The sequence below is a fragment of the Hyposmocoma kahamanoa genome, unplaced genomic scaffold (genome assembly GCF_003589595.1).
Source record: "Hyposmocoma kahamanoa isolate Upper Pololo Valley unplaced genomic scaffold, ASM358959v1 93, whole genome shotgun sequence".
In the NCBI taxonomy this organism is placed as follows: domain Eukaryota; kingdom Metazoa; phylum Arthropoda; class Insecta; order Lepidoptera; family Cosmopterigidae; genus Hyposmocoma; species Hyposmocoma kahamanoa.
Genome location: NW_020654810.1, coordinates 7,312,059 through 7,330,654, shown reverse-complemented (window position 1 = coordinate 7,330,654; position 18,596 = coordinate 7,312,059). Strand labels below are relative to the sequence as shown.

Below are 18,596 nucleotides of genomic sequence, written 5' to 3'. Positions count from 1 at the left end.
TCAATAAAACACCAAAATTACGAGAAAATTGCGCACGAGTATACAAACACAACGGCAGAAAATTTTCTTGTGACGTTTAGTATGTGTTGCCATAATTTGCTAACAGATAATAACCCTATCATTCCAAAATTATCAAACATAAAAATAAAATAAATTATTTATAAATGAATTATTGCCGTTTTAAGCATAACTTCTGGTTCCTACAGATCAACCAGAAGTTATGTTAAGTTATATTATTAAATTATCTAAGAAAAATAGCATAATTGACAATTTATGTAATGTACTAAAATGTATAACGCGAGAAAGTGGTATCACTGATAAAAATAGTTCCCCGCGTACGGGATAGATGGCGTGCATCTTGAAAAAAAATATTTGTTCTTAAGTTACCAGCAGGCCTATTGCGTAACTCAACTGACAGCTTGTAATGATAATCACCGAATAAAGTGCTTAACTACCTTGTGTCAAAAATGCTTATTCGTAATTTCTATCAATGGTTAGCAACTGCGAAACGTCAACTTCAGTGATCATCACTTTAACTCGTTTTGACAGTTGATTTTGTATCGATAACCGTTATTTCGTATTCCGTAAGCACAAGTGCTTATGAAAGTGATCATCACCGAGTGAATAATATTAATTTATTTTGAGACCGATAGCAACTGCTAACGACTAGTGTTTTAAAGGTTTCTTAGTGATTAACACTATAAACCGACCAAGTAAAATAGATAAGCCAGTCTTACTAAGGCGCGCTTAAATAACGATGCCTAACATTTGTTTGGTTTTTTGTTTAGTTTTATTCTTTGATTTGTTATTTTGCTTCTTTGAGTAATATTCTTTGTAATTTGTGAATATAAGTAATGGCTCATGCTATTCTGTTGGCACATGCGGAAGATAGTAGAAAGCGAGCAGCCCTTAGGATAAGAAAACGACAACTGAGGGCTTGTAGTGCTCCTATGCATTTGCCCGAAGAAGAGTTTATTTTAAACTTCAGGCTTTCCAAAAGTACTTTTAAGGAATTGGTGGAAGAATATGTCATCGACGCATATATGCCATCGACGCGCCGTTCTACCGCTGTTCGTAACGACTTAAAAGTAAGCTAGCTACACATATTTATCCAATGTTTTATTGACATTATAATCATGAAAATTTTATTTATTTTGTAAAATGAACAACTTTATGATTACAATTTGCAATTCAATCGGAAAAATTACCATTCACTGAATGTTTTATTAGTAAGTTATAACAGTGATAGTATTTGCTGTAAAATATCAGTATTTCAATGAGTATTTATTTATATTTTTTGTGATTAATGTATTCCTTATCAATTGCAGATATGTGATAGTGAGCTAAATATTTTGCATGTAGATGCATCATATGGTGGTGCATCTCATGACTCTTTCGTTTGGAACCAGTCACCAGTAAAATCATTCCTTGAGAGACTGGAGAGCATTGGGGAAGGCTGTTGGCTGTTAGGTGAGAATATAACTCATTTTCTATAGGCTGGAATTCGTTTTTATTAAAAAGTTTTACAAATAATTTTTGACATTAAAATCATAACATAACATTAAACAAAATAATTTTTAACAGGTGATTCTGGCTATGCACAATGTCCATGGATGATGACACCAATCCTTGGTGCTGCTTCAGAATCTCCAGCAGAATTTTACACATATCAACATTGTCGCGTACGCAATACCGTGGAACGGTGCATTGGAGTATTGAAATCGCGTTGGCGATGTTTATTTATTTATTTATTTATTTATTTATCTTATTGCTAGCATGTACAATTTGTGTAATACGATCTTAAAAATAGTCACTGTTACGTACATACACCCTGTTGGGTATTGCAATATTATGTCATTTGTTCGCATGTAAAATTACTAATTATATTATACATTGTAGCAAATTATAAGTTAACATGCAAAAATCATCAACAACAATTAGAATACATTAAAATTTAAGATAGGTACAAATAAAAAATTAAATTACATTAAAATGAAATTCAAAATCTAAAATAATGTCAAAATGAAAATCTATAATTAAAATATTAATAACTATCGTTAAAAAACTCGTCAATGGAATAATAACATTTTTCGGCTAGTAAATTACGCAATTTTATATTGAAGGATTTGTCTTTCGATTCGTTTCTAATAGTGAGAGGAATTTTATTATATATATTAATTGCTCTATAATACAGACCAGTTTTGAATATTTCCAACCTAGGTGTGAAGGGTCTGTACAGTTGCACTGCACTGATTTGGTTGATCTCGGGGCTCCCTTGTTGTTGCGCTGGGAACCTAGATGCGGAGGGTAGCGGGATCCGAAGCACGGTGCTCCGCTGGCCGACCGCAGGTAGTAGGGGGCCCAATTAGCTGACTAGCCTCCAGTGAAAGGCTGCCCCGCCAACTCGCGAAAAATCCCGGGGTGCTCCATCGTGCCGGTTGGCGACCGGATGAAAGGACCCGATGGCCACTCCCGGGGGGGTTCGGGCGTCCCCGCGCGCTCCAGTCTAGTTTCCCATCGGCGTACCATATAGGGTATGTGCCGCATGACTTTCAGTAGTAGTGTCTCGTACAACTGCCTTCGCTCTCCCCATTCACTCTAACCCTAATATGAAAAGGTCAAGAAAATTCAAATCAAATCAAATCAAATCAAAATCATTTATTCGTGTACACACGTCCATAAAGATCTTACAACTAAAGTGTATCAGTGTGCATTGCCCTTAGGCGTACGAATTTTTTACATTTTATAACAAGTCTTAAATTTACATTACATTAGAAAACCATTATTATTATTACAAATTTTACAAAATTATTATTATTACATTATAAGTCCCTATCACTAATCCTAATTCTAAAATAATATTCAATGTCATTTTTAGAATCTCAAATCCCTATCATTCATGAAATCGTTTACTGTATAATATGCCTTTGATATTAACAAATTATGTAAACGTTTTTTAAAACCGGTAATGTCACCTATTGCTCGAATACTTTTCGGAAGTTTATTGTACAATCTTGGCGCCATCGCACAGATATTTTTATTATATAATTCTGTCTTGCGTGTTACTAATTGAATATTTAAATGACGACGCGTACTATCTACTTTGGCAAAGAGTGTGGGATTTTTCCGGACGAAGAGGACTGCTTCAAATATATACATTGAAGGAACCGTCAGCAAACCTAGTTCCTTAAAATGTGGCACACAACTATCCATTCTCTTCAAACCACAAATGGCTCGCACACATCTCTTTTGTGCGATTAATACAGCCAGACTATCTTTGGCATTACCCCAAAATATGATACCGTACCTTATAATTGAGGCGACATATCCATGGTAGGTTACTAGTAATGCCTCTTTGTCTACCACTTTAGCTAGCCTCCACAAGGCGTAGGCAAATCTATGAAGTTTCATACACAATATCTCTATATGTTTTGTCCATGTCATATTATTATCAATATACACCCCTAAAAATTTTGTGTCCACTACCTCCTTAATTTCTGTATCAAGATATTTTATATCGTGGTCCTCTTGAGTCTTGTTAATTTTGTGTTTAAAATTAATGTACACAGTTTTACTTAAATTAATTTGAAGTCTATTGCTTTGTAACCATTTTATTATATTTATAATGTCGTTATTGATTTCTTGGTCAAATGAAATGTGACGCTCAATGTCAAAAATTACAGTACTATCATCCGCAAACATAAGCATGGGATATGACGTTGCTGTTGGAAAGTCATTAATATAAATTAAAAACAGCAATGGACCCAGTACTGATCCTTGTGGAATTCCATGTAGAACTGTTCTAGATGCAGAAAAATACGATATGTCAGTTTTGGTTTCATTCGATATTTTATTAATGCATGTCATTTGTTTTCGATTAGTCAAATACGATTCTATTAGTTCATGTACATTTCCCCTGATCCCATATCTAAACAGTTTATCGAGCAAAATATTATGATTGACAAAATCAAAGGCCTTTGTTAAGTCCATATATAATGCTATGACTGGTTTGCTTTTGTCCATTGCTTTTAGAACTATTAACAGTAACTCATAAATGGCTAAGTTCATTGATTGACCCTTTCTAAAGCCCTTTTGATTTTTTATAAGAATTTTATTTGTTTCTAAGTACGAGAGCATATTTTTATAAATGACTTTCTCGTAAACCTTAGCCAGAATTGAAATGAGAGATACAGGTCGGTAATTATTAATGTTTTCTTTATTATCTTTTTTATATAAAGGTTTTACGATAGATATTTTCAGTTCTTCCGGAAATATTCCATACTCCACTGAAATATTGATTAAGTATGACAATATTGGAGATATATATTCGGACACATGCTTAAGAACTGTCGTGTTTATTTCATCGTAGCCTGTACTCTTTGTATTCTTTAAATCCTTTATAATTTGCTGAATTTCCTTCTCAGTTGTTGGTATCATAAACATAGATTTACAAGTATACGGTATTTTAGTGCTTGTACTGGCAGCTGAATCATTATTGAAATTTGTTTCTTGTGCTTGATCAATGTAAAAGTCGTTAAAAGCGTTGGCAATTTCAGTTGGATCTGTTAAAATTTGTCCATTATGATATATTTTGTCACTATGTATTTTGGGTATTTTAGCGTTACTTTTATTTATTATTTGCCACGTTGCCTTTGACTTATTTATTGAATTTTTAATAAAATAATTATTTTGCGCTTTTTTTAGTTAGCTGAATAATGCGCTTAAATCGTTTTGTGTAAGTCTTAAATTCTTCTAGATGTTTTTCGTATTGAGATAACCTATGCTTCCAAAATAATTGTCGCTTCTTTCTGCTACACAATTTTATTCCGCGTGATATCCACTTTGATTTCTTGGTAAGAGATATCTTTGCTTTAAATACCGGAAAACATAATCCGTAAAATAATCTAAAAAGTTCATAGAATACTGAAAATGCTGTCTTTGGATCTGATACTCCATCTAATTGCAGCCAATTTACATTCTTTATACATTCCATAAACTTATTCATATTATCCTTGCTATAATCTCTTTCTTTATATACCAATGTTTCAGAGTACATGTTGCTTTAACAGGGCATTTAACTAATTGTGCAGAATGATCTGAAACACTAAGTTCTGTTACTTCCCCTTTGCACCTGTGCATGTTATGTGCTATATTATCTATGCAAGTACCACTGCATGGTCTTGTTATATCATGTATTTCCATTCTCATATTAAAATTTGCTAGTAAGCGTGTCAATCGGTTTGTTGTGTCATCTTCTTGTAATATATTAATATTAAAGTCTCCTGCTAGTATAATCCTTTGTTTTTTATTTTTGCTAACTAATGTCAAGATATCATCTAATTTGTCAAAAAAATGTTTAAATTATTTTTTATATCTAGATTTTTAGGTACCCTGTATATACATACGATAGTCATATTATGTTCCAATATATTTACAGCACAGCATTCTATCAAATTACATATGCTTAACTTCGCAATTTCTTCATAGGGTTGGAATTTTAATCCGTCTCTAACTAATATGCAAGAACCACCATTTCTATCTGTGCGACAGTATGCAGCAGCCAATAAATAGTTTTCTATAATTAAATAATTTGTGTCCCCCAAAAGCATATTATGTTCAGTAACGCATATTATATCAACAAATTTTCCTGTCTCTCTTAGCTCATTAAGGGTTATTGAGAACATGTCCGATTTATCAATCAGGCCGTTAATATTTTGGTGAAGTATCCATAGAAAGTTATACACGAAAAAAATCAAGATCGTTGTTCCTGGTCACATTCTTTGTGGCAATTTTATCGTCTTCATTTACTAAAACAGGGGTTACATTTGTAAAATTAGAAGCGCCTATGCCCAAGTCTTCTGTTTGTGTACTCTTATTGCATGCATCTAGAATATAATCTTTATATTTACCCTGATTTTGAATTCGCAAAATTTCTCGTAATACATAACGACTTATGTTAGTAACTTTATCCTTTCTCGGTATGTAACTGTTAGTATAATTTAGATCTAAAAACGTGCAGTATTCGTGTTGTTCACATAGTTGGCTAATTACTTGATTTAACATAAATTCATTTAACGATTTGTTGAAGGGAACCTCACAAATTATTATATTTGTATTAGTTATGAAATTTAACCAAGTTCTTATGACCGTCTTGTATTCACACGGATTTGTGTCATTTGTACCCCCAACAACAACAACATAATCCTCTTTCGATAAGGACATAATTTCCGTTTTAAAACTATTTAAGACATCTAACATTTTCGCGCCTCCTTTCCAGAAACAACTTATTGAAAATTGTGAACCTAATACCGACTGAAGGCAAGGTTGTAAACCCTTCCCCTGTTGATCCGCAATTATAATTACTTTTTTAAGGGGTTTTGGCATTGTTTCCTCTACTTTCTTCACAATTTTCTTTCCGTTTTCTTCGAGAGATGTTGAACCGGGCGTCGCTACACCACGGAGTACGTGTGGTGAAGAGAATCGTGTTCGCCGGTGCCTGACTTCAATAAAGCCTTCTTCTCCTTCTACTTTCGTGTTATTATCTGTAGTCATAAGGGGAGGTATTTTAGGAGAAGAAATTAAGGTTGCAGAAGACCCTGTTTGATCTGACGACGTCTTCTTAGACTTCTCAGGCTTCCTTTTTGCTGGCACACGGTCTACTGCTGGAACTTCTTTTACTACTGGTCTACTTTGCATTTGTTTTGTACTTGCACCCAATTTATTATTTGGAGACGGCCTTTCACCATGCTGTGTTCGAGCACTGAGGTCCTTATTATTTTCCATCTCTTGTAGTTTCAACTCTAAGGAGCTAATCCTGTTATTTAACTTTTCGAAAGACGCATGCAAAGTTACTTCAGTGCAGGCTTCAACGGCTTTGCTAATTTTATTCGTAAGGCGCTCCATTACCTCGCCGTTTAGTTCTTCACGGATCATAGTTCTTACAACTTCCAAGTACCGGGTTACATCATCGATAGGAGTATAGACCGGGCTAATATGGATGTTTTCGTCTTTTTCCTTGGTCTTTTTTATCCTTGTAGTGACGTTATTCCGTTCATCGTCTTCGCTATCTAATACGAATACCGAAGAGCGCACCGGTGTATTGGAGTTGTCTTTCTTAGGCATCTTACTATGACAATCAATGCATTTCCATTCATTCTTACGTTGCATAAGTCTAAAAAACTTTTCTCCTACATTCGCACAAAGCAAATCATAATGCTGTCCACAAAGCGAACATATCAAAAAGTAGCTGTCTGGTATTATATTCCGACAATTGAGGAAGGCTAAACAGCGGATGCACGTCCTTTCACTTAAAGTGCACCTCTCGAACATCCGAGGTCTGCACTCCAATCTCTCATCTGTCCACCACCATCTTGAGACTGAAAGGCCTCACATGCTCTTCCTCACGGAGACCCAAATTAGATGTCCTTCGGACACGGCGTATCTGCATTACCCAGGTTACATTCTGGAGCACAAATTTAAGCAGCGCGCTGGTACCTGCGTTTACGCTCGTGATGACATCTGCTCTAAACGTCTCCGTGACCTTGAAGACCCCGATCTCTCTGTAATGTGGGTTCTGGTAGACACTGGACTGGAACAAATTGTCTACGCCAGTGTGTATCGGTCGCATTCTGGAGACCCGGAGACGACTAGGTTGTTCAACCATCTCTGCAGCTCGGCGGAAACAGTCCAACAACGGTATCCTAAAGCACAACTTGTCTTTTTGGGGGACTTTAATGCCCATCACCAGGAATGGTTGTTCCCATACCAAAAAACCGACCACGCTGGAAGAGAGGCGCGGGCATGTGCTCTATCGCTAGACCTCACCCAGCTGGTGAGTTGCGCTACCAGGGTACCGGACGTTGACGACCACACTGCCAATTGCCTGGATCTTCTGCTGACAACCGATCCAGACCGCTACCAAGTATCGGTCTCATCCCCACTAGGGACATCCGATCACTGTCTGGTGAAATCTGTATCTGTCTACTCCCCGCCCGATCTCAGTACGGGAAGTACTAGGAGGATGTGGCGATACAAGTCAGCAGATTGGGATGCGATGCGGCATTTCTTTGCATCTTATCCCTGGCGGCAGCTGTGCTTCTCTTCTGACGATCCGACGTGCTGCGCGTCTGCCGTCTCTGAGGTGATTATTCGGGCTATGGAATACTTTATTCCGTATTTCGAAGTCTCCTCCAGCGGCAAAGCTCGCCCTTGGTTTAACGCTGAGTGTGCTTCTGCGGAAACGCTAAAGCAATCTGCGTACCAGGCTTGGGCTGATGCTCGAGATCGCAAAGCACCGGAAACCCTCCGTCTGAAGAAAGCCTTTAATAAAGCCGCTAGATCCTGCAAAAAAGCGATACGGAAAGCTCGCTTCGGCCATATTAGTCGTATTGGGGTCAGGTTAGCTTCATACCCATCAGGGAGTAAAGCATTCTGGTCACTCGCTAAATCGGTCGAAGCGAATTTCTGCAGGTCATCCCTTCCGCCTTTAATGAGAGATGACGGATCGCTGGCTCATACCGCTGAAGAGAAAGCAAATCTTTTTGTTTCTCTTTTTGCTTCCAACTCCCGTCTTGACGCTACTTTGCAAACACCACCTACACTACCTCGATGTGACTCGGAAATGCCCGAAATCACTATCCGTCAAAAAGAGGTGTTGAAAGCTTTACGCAAATTAGACGTCAACAAAGCCAGTGGCCCTGACGGAGTCCCAGCGATTGTCCTGCGGAACTGTGCACCCGAGTTGTCTCCGGTGTTGACTCGCCTGTATCGCCTCTCTATGAGTTCTGGACAAGTCCCGAAATCCTGGAAGCTTGCAAATGTACAGCCTGTACCTAAGAAAGGTAGCCATGCCGACCCATCTAATTATCGACCTATCGCAATCACCTCCATACTCTGTAAGACTATGGAGCGTGTATTGAACAGCCGTCTCCTTGGATACCTCGAAGATAACGATCTCCTCAGTGATCGACAATATGGTTTCCGCCGTGGACGATCTACTGGGGATCTTCTTGCGTACGCCACACATTTATGGAGCGAGGCTGTCGAGAAACGCGGTGAATCGCTTGCCGTGTCTCTCGACATATCAAAGGCCTTTGATAGGGTTTGGCATGATAGCCTGTTAAACAAGCTTCCAGCTTACGGAATTCCTGTTGGCTTTTGCACATGGATAGGCGATTTTCTGAAGGATAGGTCAATCCGTGTAGTTGTAGATGGTTACTCGTCTGCTCCTCATGGTATAAATGCCGGTGTACCTCAGGGATCTGTCCTCTCCGCCACTCTATTCTTGCTGCATATCAACGACCTGCTGCTGATGCCCGGTATCTTTGGGTACGCAGACGACAGCACAGTGGCGGTGAGTTATGTGCCAGACGCCCGAGACAACAGTGAAGAGATCCGGTGTAAGCGAGAGGCGATGGTCACCCGGTTGAACCTGAGTCTGAAAGCTGCTTCCGACTGGGGAGATGCTAACAGGGTCAGATTTAATGCGGCTAAAACACAGGCGTGTCTTTTCTCATTAAAACGGAGTCCCCTACACCTTACTCCGACTTTCCGAGGTGTATCCGTGCCGATAAGGGACCACCTTGAGCTACTTGGTCTGGACTTATCATCCAACCTCAACTTTGGGCGATACATCGAGTGCTTGGCAAAAACTGCTGCCAGAAAACTAGGCATACTTTTCAAGGTCAGGCGGTACTTCACACCTGAACAGCTTTTAAATCTGTATAAAGCACAAGTTCGATCCTGTATGGAGTACTGCTGCCACCTTTGGGACGGCTCTGCCCAATACCAGTTAGCTGCCTTGGACTCGGTGGAGCGTAAAGCAAAGAGACTTATTAACAATAATCCTCTTGTGGAGTCGAAGCTCCAAAATCTCGATCATCGCAGAAAAGTAGCCTGCTTGTCGGTTTTCTATCGGATACATTTCGGGGAGTGTGCGCAGGAACTTTTCAATTTGGTTCCGCCCTCACCGTTCCTCCTTCGGTCGACTAGAAGGTCCGGAGCACTCCATTCTTATGTCGTTGATATTCCACCTATTCGCACTAAGCGCTTTGCCTCCTCCTTTCTGATGCGTACGGCAAAGGAATGGAATGCTCTACCGGCATATGTATTTCCCGAAAAGTACAATTTGGGGCTATTCAAGGCTAGAGTGAATAGGCATTTTTTAGGCAAACGCGTCCCATCGTGGGTCACACCGTCGCTTAACACAGGGGAGATTGTGGCCAAGCGTGTTTCTATTATATATTAAAAAAAAAAAAAAAAAAAAGTACGGTGTAGGAAGCACTAACTGATCATTGCGACGCAGTCTACTTGTAAATTTGAAATCAGTAATATTATTTCTAACAAATGTAGCAATGTCAAGTACGTATATGCATGGGACGGTCAACAGTTTCAATTTTTTAAATAACGGTTTGCAACTGAACGTAGGGCCAACGTTAGTTAAAATACGTAGGCATTTCTTTTGCAGAATAAACACGTTATTTGCTTCCGTGGTGTGTCCCCACAACATGATTCCATACCGTAACCATGAGTAGGCGTACGCGTAGTACACGGTTAGTGCCGTTTTAAAGTCGGAGTTAGATTTTAATACAGCTAGTGCGTAGGTGAATTGAGACAATTTTGACTTAAGTTTTTCGATATGATTTTTCCAGTCGAGGTGGGAGTCAATTGTTACACCTAATAAGTCAAATTTGGTTACTTCTTCTACATTAATGCATGTTGTTATTAAGTTAAGATCTAGGTTTGCTTTCTGGTACGGTCGGAATTGCATTATTCTAGTCTTTTTTATATTCACTTCCAGATTATGCTCAGTTAACCAATTTTGGACAGATTTAAAATTATGTACTACATTGTTTAGACTCAGGTTGTTGTTTTGGCATTTAAATAGCAGGGATATGATAATAATCGGCAAACATGATACATAGCGGATTTAGAGTATCCGGTAGGTCGTTAATATATATCAAAAATAGTATACTTCCCAGTACACTGCCTTGCGGAATAGAACAGTTTGTGGTACGCATGGCGGATCGAACCATTTCAGTCTCACAGTTGTTTTGAGAATTTATTTCGACATATTGCTTTCTATTCCCCAAATAAGACTGGAACCATCGGTGAGGTTTACCGCGTATTCCAATCCCATAGAGTTTCGAAAGCAAAACGCCATGAAGGACTTTGTCGTACGCCTTAGTCATATCCAACAAGACTCCAACCGCGTAATATTTGTCATTTATGTACGATAGCGCTTCCTGTACGTATCTGAAAACGGCCTGACTTGTTGATCGTTTTTTCCGGAACCCGTACTGGTTTTCATTTAAGAGGGTAAATTTTTCCAAAAAGTAATATACACGATCCGCCATAGCTTTTTCGAAAATCTTAGAAATTACGGGTAGTAGTGCGATAGGCCGATAATGGGTTATGTTGTCTTTGGTACCTCCTTTTTTAAGAATCGGTTTAATTTTCGCAATTTTAAGCTGGTCAGGAAAACATTCTTCAGCAAAAGATTGATTTATTAAAACTGTAAGGGGGGCAACTAATTCGTTGGCACATATTTTAATGAGCGCGGAGGGTATTTCATCTACGCCAGAACTAAACTTGTTAGGTAATCGCCTTATGAACTTGTACACTTCCACTTCGGTGACAGGTTGAAGGTACATAGAATTAAGAGCGGGTTTTATAGGCGGCCTGCCGCACGGACGCGCAAGCGACGAACAATCCACTCCGTTCGCGCTTTGCGATGACGATGACTCACCTACTGACACGAAGTAGTCGTTATATAAGTTTGCGATAGCCGAGGGACATTCGTGTACTACGAATACGTGTGTACGTTGCTAGCTCGGTGCTTCACTATGATCCAGTAAAGGCTGGTAAAATAGTGAACGCCTGTGTAGTTCTGCACAATATTGCCAATGCGTCGAATGCGCCCGCGCCTGAACTGCTTGAAGCTGACATTGACAATGACTAATGGCGTCAGGTTAGAACGGATGCTGCCAGAATCGAGAGGATACCAGACACTTCCAGGGACACACTTGTTAATAGATTATGGAATGCTAGAAATTAATTTAACATCTATGATAGATTCCACATTATTTTTCAGTTTTCTATAAGTAGCTCTATGTTTTAAGAAGTTTGAGAGATTTGCATCTTGACATAATGTAAACATAAACATGAAAGTTAAATTAAGTTCAATAGCATTAAGTGTAGAGTATTGACTTTTTTGTTTGACTCTGTTTGACAAATGAGATATAAAAACATAAATAATATAATAATAGATTGTGAACCAAGTATTATTATTTTTAAGTATAAAAAAACCTACATTAAAGTTTTAATGGTTTGATAAAAAGTATTTCAATACGAGCTGGATGCAATAAATACTTAAATTAATAAATAATAATTGGGTATTATCTAATAACTTGCTAACTCAAGTATAGTTTCTAAGTGTCTCCTAACAATCTTTGGTCTGTAAAATAAAGGTACTATTTATTGTAACCATAATGATGTACAAAATTGTTACAATGTTAAAGATATTATTTATTTATGTGGCAATCCACCAGAATTGCATGTATATAATGAATTATACTAAAGATTACATGTTGCTCTTATAATGTATCACAATTATAGGCAAACTCAAGCAAATAGTTATAAAATTATAAAAAAAAAACATTTAATAGTAAAAATTTAAACATGTAGATTTATATTTATGAAAATAATACTAAACTGATTACCGCCGTTAATTATTTTTATTCTATAAAGTGTTAAAAATTACATAAAAACTTATCTATTTGTTCCTATCTACCGAACTATTCCTACCTTCTTAAATTATTGTTAATATCTCTTAAATTATTATTAACTTCTCTTAAAATATTAAATAATTCTACAAAATATGAGGCTATCGTACTCATAGCCTGGGTGTTCCGCTCTTCAGCTGCCACACGCCTGTTCTCTAAGTCCTGTACCCACCTGGGGACTTGGCTTACGTTTCGGGTCCGACCTATGTGATAAAATAAAAAAATAATCACAGTTGCTGTTGCTGAACGGTCGCAGATTCGAACCTTTTCACTATTTAGTCAAAAGTTCATCAATGTTACACATAGATTTATGTTGTTTGAATGAACAAAAAATCTTTGTAAAGAAATGTCTATTACTTACTGCGCCTTGCCATGTCCCTCGGTCTCTGTCGTACAGGCGATCCTAAAATGTAAAGTTATATTAATAAATGTGATTTGAACTTATTGTATTTTTATAATATTAATCTATGTTATCAAATACATGTTTTCTAATACAACAACAAATTTTTTAATTACTTTCTCTAGCTTCCGAGACTGCTGGTTCAGACGGAGTATGCGTTAGGGCCAGTTCTTCCCAGAGTTTCTGGGTAGTCTGACTCGCTAACGGACCCCTTGAACAGCGACCTAAGGCAAGATCTTTATTCCCCTCCGCAAATTCCACCAGCAACTCCATCTGCCTCTCGGATACCTTTCGAGTTGGAGCCATCTAAAAAACAATTATTTGCAATTCAGTACTATTCATTAATGTAACTATATTATTTTTTACAATGAAATAAGTATCTATTTATTTAAAGTACATAATAAAAGTTCTCTAAATATGAATGTATTTTATATACAAAGTTTTGTTCTTTTATTTATTCAACAGTAACCAGCAGCACACAATTTGATAATACTTGGTACTTGGTACTTGGTGCAACGGGCTGGTATCCGCAACTCGACGACAAAGCGCCTATTTTGCGTGTGGTGGGTGCAGGGTCCTACTCGTGCCACCCAAGCTCCTCCAGGAATCTCAGCAGCCTCCTTGGTTTGCTGAAGACTTCGGGGAGCGACCTTGGCACTCCAAGGTATTTTGCCCTGTAGTTGGCCACGCCGGAGCACTGAAGTAGGATGTGCGCAGCCGTTTCCTCCCCCTCCATGCACGCTCTGCATAGAGGGCTGTCTGTGATACCTAAATTGAAAAGGTGTTTATTGTATGGACCATGACCCGTTAGGGCGGCAGTTAGAGTGCGAAGCTCTTGCCTTTTAAGTTTAATTAGTATTCGAGATAGACTGGCGTTGAGCGTTGGGAGTGCTTCCCTCGCCTGTCTACAAACCGTAAGGGTGGTCCATGTATTATTATGTAAAGATTTTGTACCTTTGTGTATAGTTGTTCTGGACCATTGGCAGGGGAGGGACACTATCGGTTCTGGTCCTACAGCGTCCGTCTCCGACCCTTTCCTGGCTAGTTCATCTGCTGCGTCATTGCCACGTGAGCCGCTGTGTCCTTTAATCCACTGAAGAGTTACGTGGTTTTGTATACATACCTCCATGAGTGCTTGATGGCATTCGTAAATGAGCCCTGAGTTTATGTCATAGCTATTCAGTGCTTGAAGTACTGACATACTGTCGGAGAGTATTCGAATGGAGTAGTTCTTTACTCTTCTCGCTATGATTGCTTCTGCCGCCAACTTGATGCCCATGCATTCAGCCTGGAATACTGTGTTGTGGTCACCAAGCGGTGCTGATATCCTGATATTGAGGTCTTCTGAGAATACCCCAGTACCTGTTCCTGAGTTTGTTTTAGATCCATCTGTGAAGACTCGGACCTCTCTGGGGTTTAGTCCTTCGTTGGGATCTTCAAATAATTGTATCTTGTATTTCTTGTCAAAGATGTATTGTTTTGGGATCCTATCCACAACCGCCTCCAGTAGCGGTTCCTCATTTACAATCTTGTAAAGGATTTCTGTATGTGGGGTCCTCATGTGCTTCCAGAGGCCGGCTCTGTTTAGACGCACTGCTGTTGACGCCGCTTCCTGTCTGATGAACAGTGGGAGGGGTCGAAGGTCCAGCATCGCTTCGAGGGCCGCAGTTGGAGTTGTCCTCATGCAGCCCGTCGTCGCCATGCACGCTAGTCTTTGGAATTTGTCCAGTTTGTCGGTTGCGGTCGTCAGCTTGGTTCGTGGCCACCATACTATCGCGCCGTAACTGATCATGGGTCTTATCACCGCAGTGTAGAGCCATAGTGTAATCTTGGGTGAAAGTCCCCATTGTTTACCCACCATTCTATGGCACTGCCAGAAGGTGATAGTGGCTTTTTTAATTTTGTTGTCCATATGTTTGTTCCAGTTCAACTTGTTGTCCAGTATTACTCCCAAGTACTTGACTTCGGTTGATATCTGTAGTTCTGTGCTGAAGAGTTTGGGTAATCGGTAGTTACCTAGTAGTCGTTTGTTGGTAAACATTACTAGTTCCGTCTTTGTTGGATTTACCGATAGTTCATATGCTCTGCACCATCTTTCCACAATTCGGAGAGCCGCTTGTGTAATGTCGCAGAGTGTATTGGCATAGTTTCCTGTTACCAGTATAGCTATGTCATCAGCATATCCTATTGTATAGAAATGTTCTTTGTTGAGTTTAATGATAAGGTCATTTACGACCATGTTCCACAGCAGAGGCGACAATACCCCTCCTTGAGGGCATCCCTTCGCTACTATGGCCCATGGGGTCTCATTTGCTGTTGTTTTTATTGTTCTTTGTTTCAGCATGTTGCTAATCCAGCTAATTAGCACTTCATCTACGTTGTGTCTTCTCATTGCTGATTGTATGCTGGAGAAGTTCGTTTTATCGAAGGCTCCTTCAATATCTATAAAGGTGCCTAGGCAGATTGCTTTGTCTTTAAGGGCCACTTCTATCTTGCCCACAACGGCATGTAGGGCCGATTCAGTGGATTTGCCTTGGCTGTATGCATGTTGGTTACCGTGTAATGGAATGTTCTTAAGCGCTCCATCCCTCAGTTCTCTGTCACATATCCTTTCTAAAGTCTTCAAGAAGAACGATGTGAGGCTGATTGGTCTGAAGGACTTCGCGTCAGTGTAGTCGGGTTTTCCTGGTTTCGGTATAAATATGACTTTTACCTCTCGCCAGCTATGGGGCACATAGCTGAATGCTAGACAGGCCCGAAAGATGTTGACCAGGTGCTGGACCAGTGTGTCCCCGCCCCATTGTAGGAGTGCAGGGAATACTCCATCTTGGCCCGGAGCTTTGTATGGTTCAAATGTGTTTACTGCCCATTTTGTCTTTTCGTATGTCACTACTTGTTCTGCGTATCGCCAGTTATGGATCGATGTGGTGTAGTTCATTTCTACACACCTGTCGTCTTGGACGAACCTACATCCTGGGAAATGTACTTCCAGTAGGGTTCTTTCCGTTTCCGCAGGGGAAGTTGTGTATGTGTTATCTATTTTGCGTATTGAACCTAGCTCAGTTGAATTTGAGTTGCCTAGGATTTTCCTTATTCTGTTTGCTTGTGCGCAAGACGTGATGTTCCCGCAGTAGCCTTGCCATGACGCGGTGCTCCTGAACCGTATGCGCTTTTTTAGTTTGGATTTGGCTGTCTTGTAGTTTTCCCAGTCCTCATCCGCGCATGTGTTCATTGCTCTATTGAAGTGTCTCCTTACCCTTCTTCGTAGCCTCTCAAGGTCAGGTCCCCACCAGTGTTGGCCTTGTCGCGGGGCTGCGTCACTCAGTGGGCATGAGGAGTTATAGCTGTTCAATATGTTTGATGTTAGTTCTTTAACCTGTGTTTCTATCTGTCCTGTGTCCAGTAGTCTTCCCGGTGCTCCCGGTACTCCCAGATTCTGGTGTAGTTTGTCCGTGTATAGTTTATGGTCGGTTTTTCTGGGATTCCGTTTCGGTTGTTGTTCTTTAATGGCTGTTTTTAAGCTGAATCTTATCCATCTGTGGTCCGAGAAAGATGCTTCTTCGGACACGTGCCAGTTGTGGATAAGGTCCACTGCTCCTTCTGACGCTAGGGTTAGGTCTATAATAGTTCTACATCTTTTATTTATAAAAGTTGGTACTATACCTTTATTAAGGATTTGAAGGTTAGTTGTGAATAAGTATTCTGTTAGGTTCTTACCTCTATCATTTGCGAGTTCCATGCCTCACAACGGATGGTGGGCATTGGAGTCCAAAAAAAACCGCCATCAGATGATAGCAGCTCCTCGTCCACGTCCTCGCTCAGTCGGATGTCTCCCATCCCCAACACGCACTCGCCGTCACTGCTGGTCGCCACCGGTTTGACAGCGGCGTCCGCAGAGCCGGGGGTCAAGGAGGGCCCTTCACCTTCTCCGGGAATATTGGAGGAGGTGGAGGGGTCCGGGGAGACGTCCATCCGCGTCGTTGTTGTGCCCGTCTTCTCGGGTGGCACATCGGTGTACAGGCCCCTCTTTGATCTGAACCTGAGGTAGACCGTGCCCAACTGGAAGGTTAGGCGCCGGCCATGCCCCAGGACAGCGGGGACGAGCTCTTCTGGGAGGCTCACCAGTGCGAAGGAGTTGCCACTATGCTGCTGCAGCCTGTGAACAACCCAGCGGTGTGCCTCCGCCCACGGGTTTTGCCACTTGAGAATGCGGCCGATTCGACGCGCATCCTCCCAGTGACCAGGGATGAGTAGTCCACAGACCACCCTCCGGGGAGCCTCCACCCCATTTTCCAATGAGAGGGGCTCCCCAGATGGCAGCCTGATGGTGCTAATAGCATCCATAGCCACTGGAAGGTGGCTGTGTCCTGACACCACAGTTTCAGGGACCCGTCACTGTAGACAGGTTTACCACGAAACTGTGGGCCGACGTTCTCCTCGCTGCACTCCTCCGCTCCTTGCGCGAGGCGCTGACATAGGGCCGCCTGAACCATGTCGGCATCGGGACTCCGTATGTAGCCAGTTTTGGCTGAAGTAATTACAGCCATGAGTTCGGGCCTGGTGGCCTCGGCGTAGGTGCGTTGCTGGGCGGGCCTCTCCACCTTTTGCCGCTTGTGCTCGCCTCTAGGAGATATGGTCTCGTCAAGGCGGGCACGTTTGGCAATGGTCGAGGACCTCTGCCTGCTCTCTACCGGTTTGCTGTTAGAAAGGGGCCCCCCCCTTCCAGTAGGGTGCGCGACCGACCCATTTGACCGTGCTGATGCAGTCCCTGGGCCACTCGCGCCACCCACTGGGGGCCTCGCCTCTCCCTCCTTCGGCAGGGGGTTGTGGGAAGTGCGTCGCTCGCGTTCTCTACGACGGCCTTTCTTGTTTTTGCGAGCAGGGCGTCCCTTGCTCCCACTGGGGGCCGGAGGTGGGCGCTCGCCGTGGCCACTAGTCCCTTCCTTGCGGATGGGTGCCGTGGCCTTGGATTTGGGCTGGCGACTCACCAAGGTCCACCCTGCTTCAAGGGCCGCGTTTGATGGGTTTTGAGCGGGGGCCGCAGAACCTGGGGTTTGGGCCACAATCGCTGGTGTGGTGCTAGCACCAGGATCGGTGCTCGGCTGACCTTGGGGTTTCCCCTTTGGCCTACCACTCACCGTAGGGCGCTGTGTGTTTGTATTTGCTTGTGGGGCACTTTTGGGTTTCCACTCCAGTACCGCCGGTTTTGGGTTTTGGGTGTTGGTATTTAAAAGATGATCGTTCAAATCCATGTTATATGTTCCTAGAATTCATTCTTCTGACTTCCCACCCACCACGGAGCCCGCACCTTTGGGGATGTCCCATTCGGGACACCAGGATTGTCAGGAGAGTATAGGTGCAGGAGTTGGGAGCTCACTGCGCGACATCGGGGGCTCGAAATGTGCGGCTGGCTG

The 18,596-nt window shown here is 41.3% G+C and overlaps 1 protein-coding gene across 1 annotated transcript; it reads left to right on the top strand.

Annotated features, from left to right (window-relative positions):
- Positions 1-701: 701 nt before the first annotated feature.
- Positions 702-5,100, top strand: LOC113237645 (putative nuclease HARBI1). Its single transcript, XM_026474256.1, has 4 exons — positions 702-1,088; positions 1,329-1,470; positions 1,585-1,702; positions 5,091-5,100. The coding sequence occupies exons 1-4, from the start codon at positions 855-857 to the stop codon at positions 5,098-5,100; spliced, it is 504 nt and encodes a 167-aa protein (XP_026330041.1). The 5' UTR covers positions 702-854.
- The last annotated feature ends 13,496 nt before the right edge of the window (positions 5,101-18,596 follow it).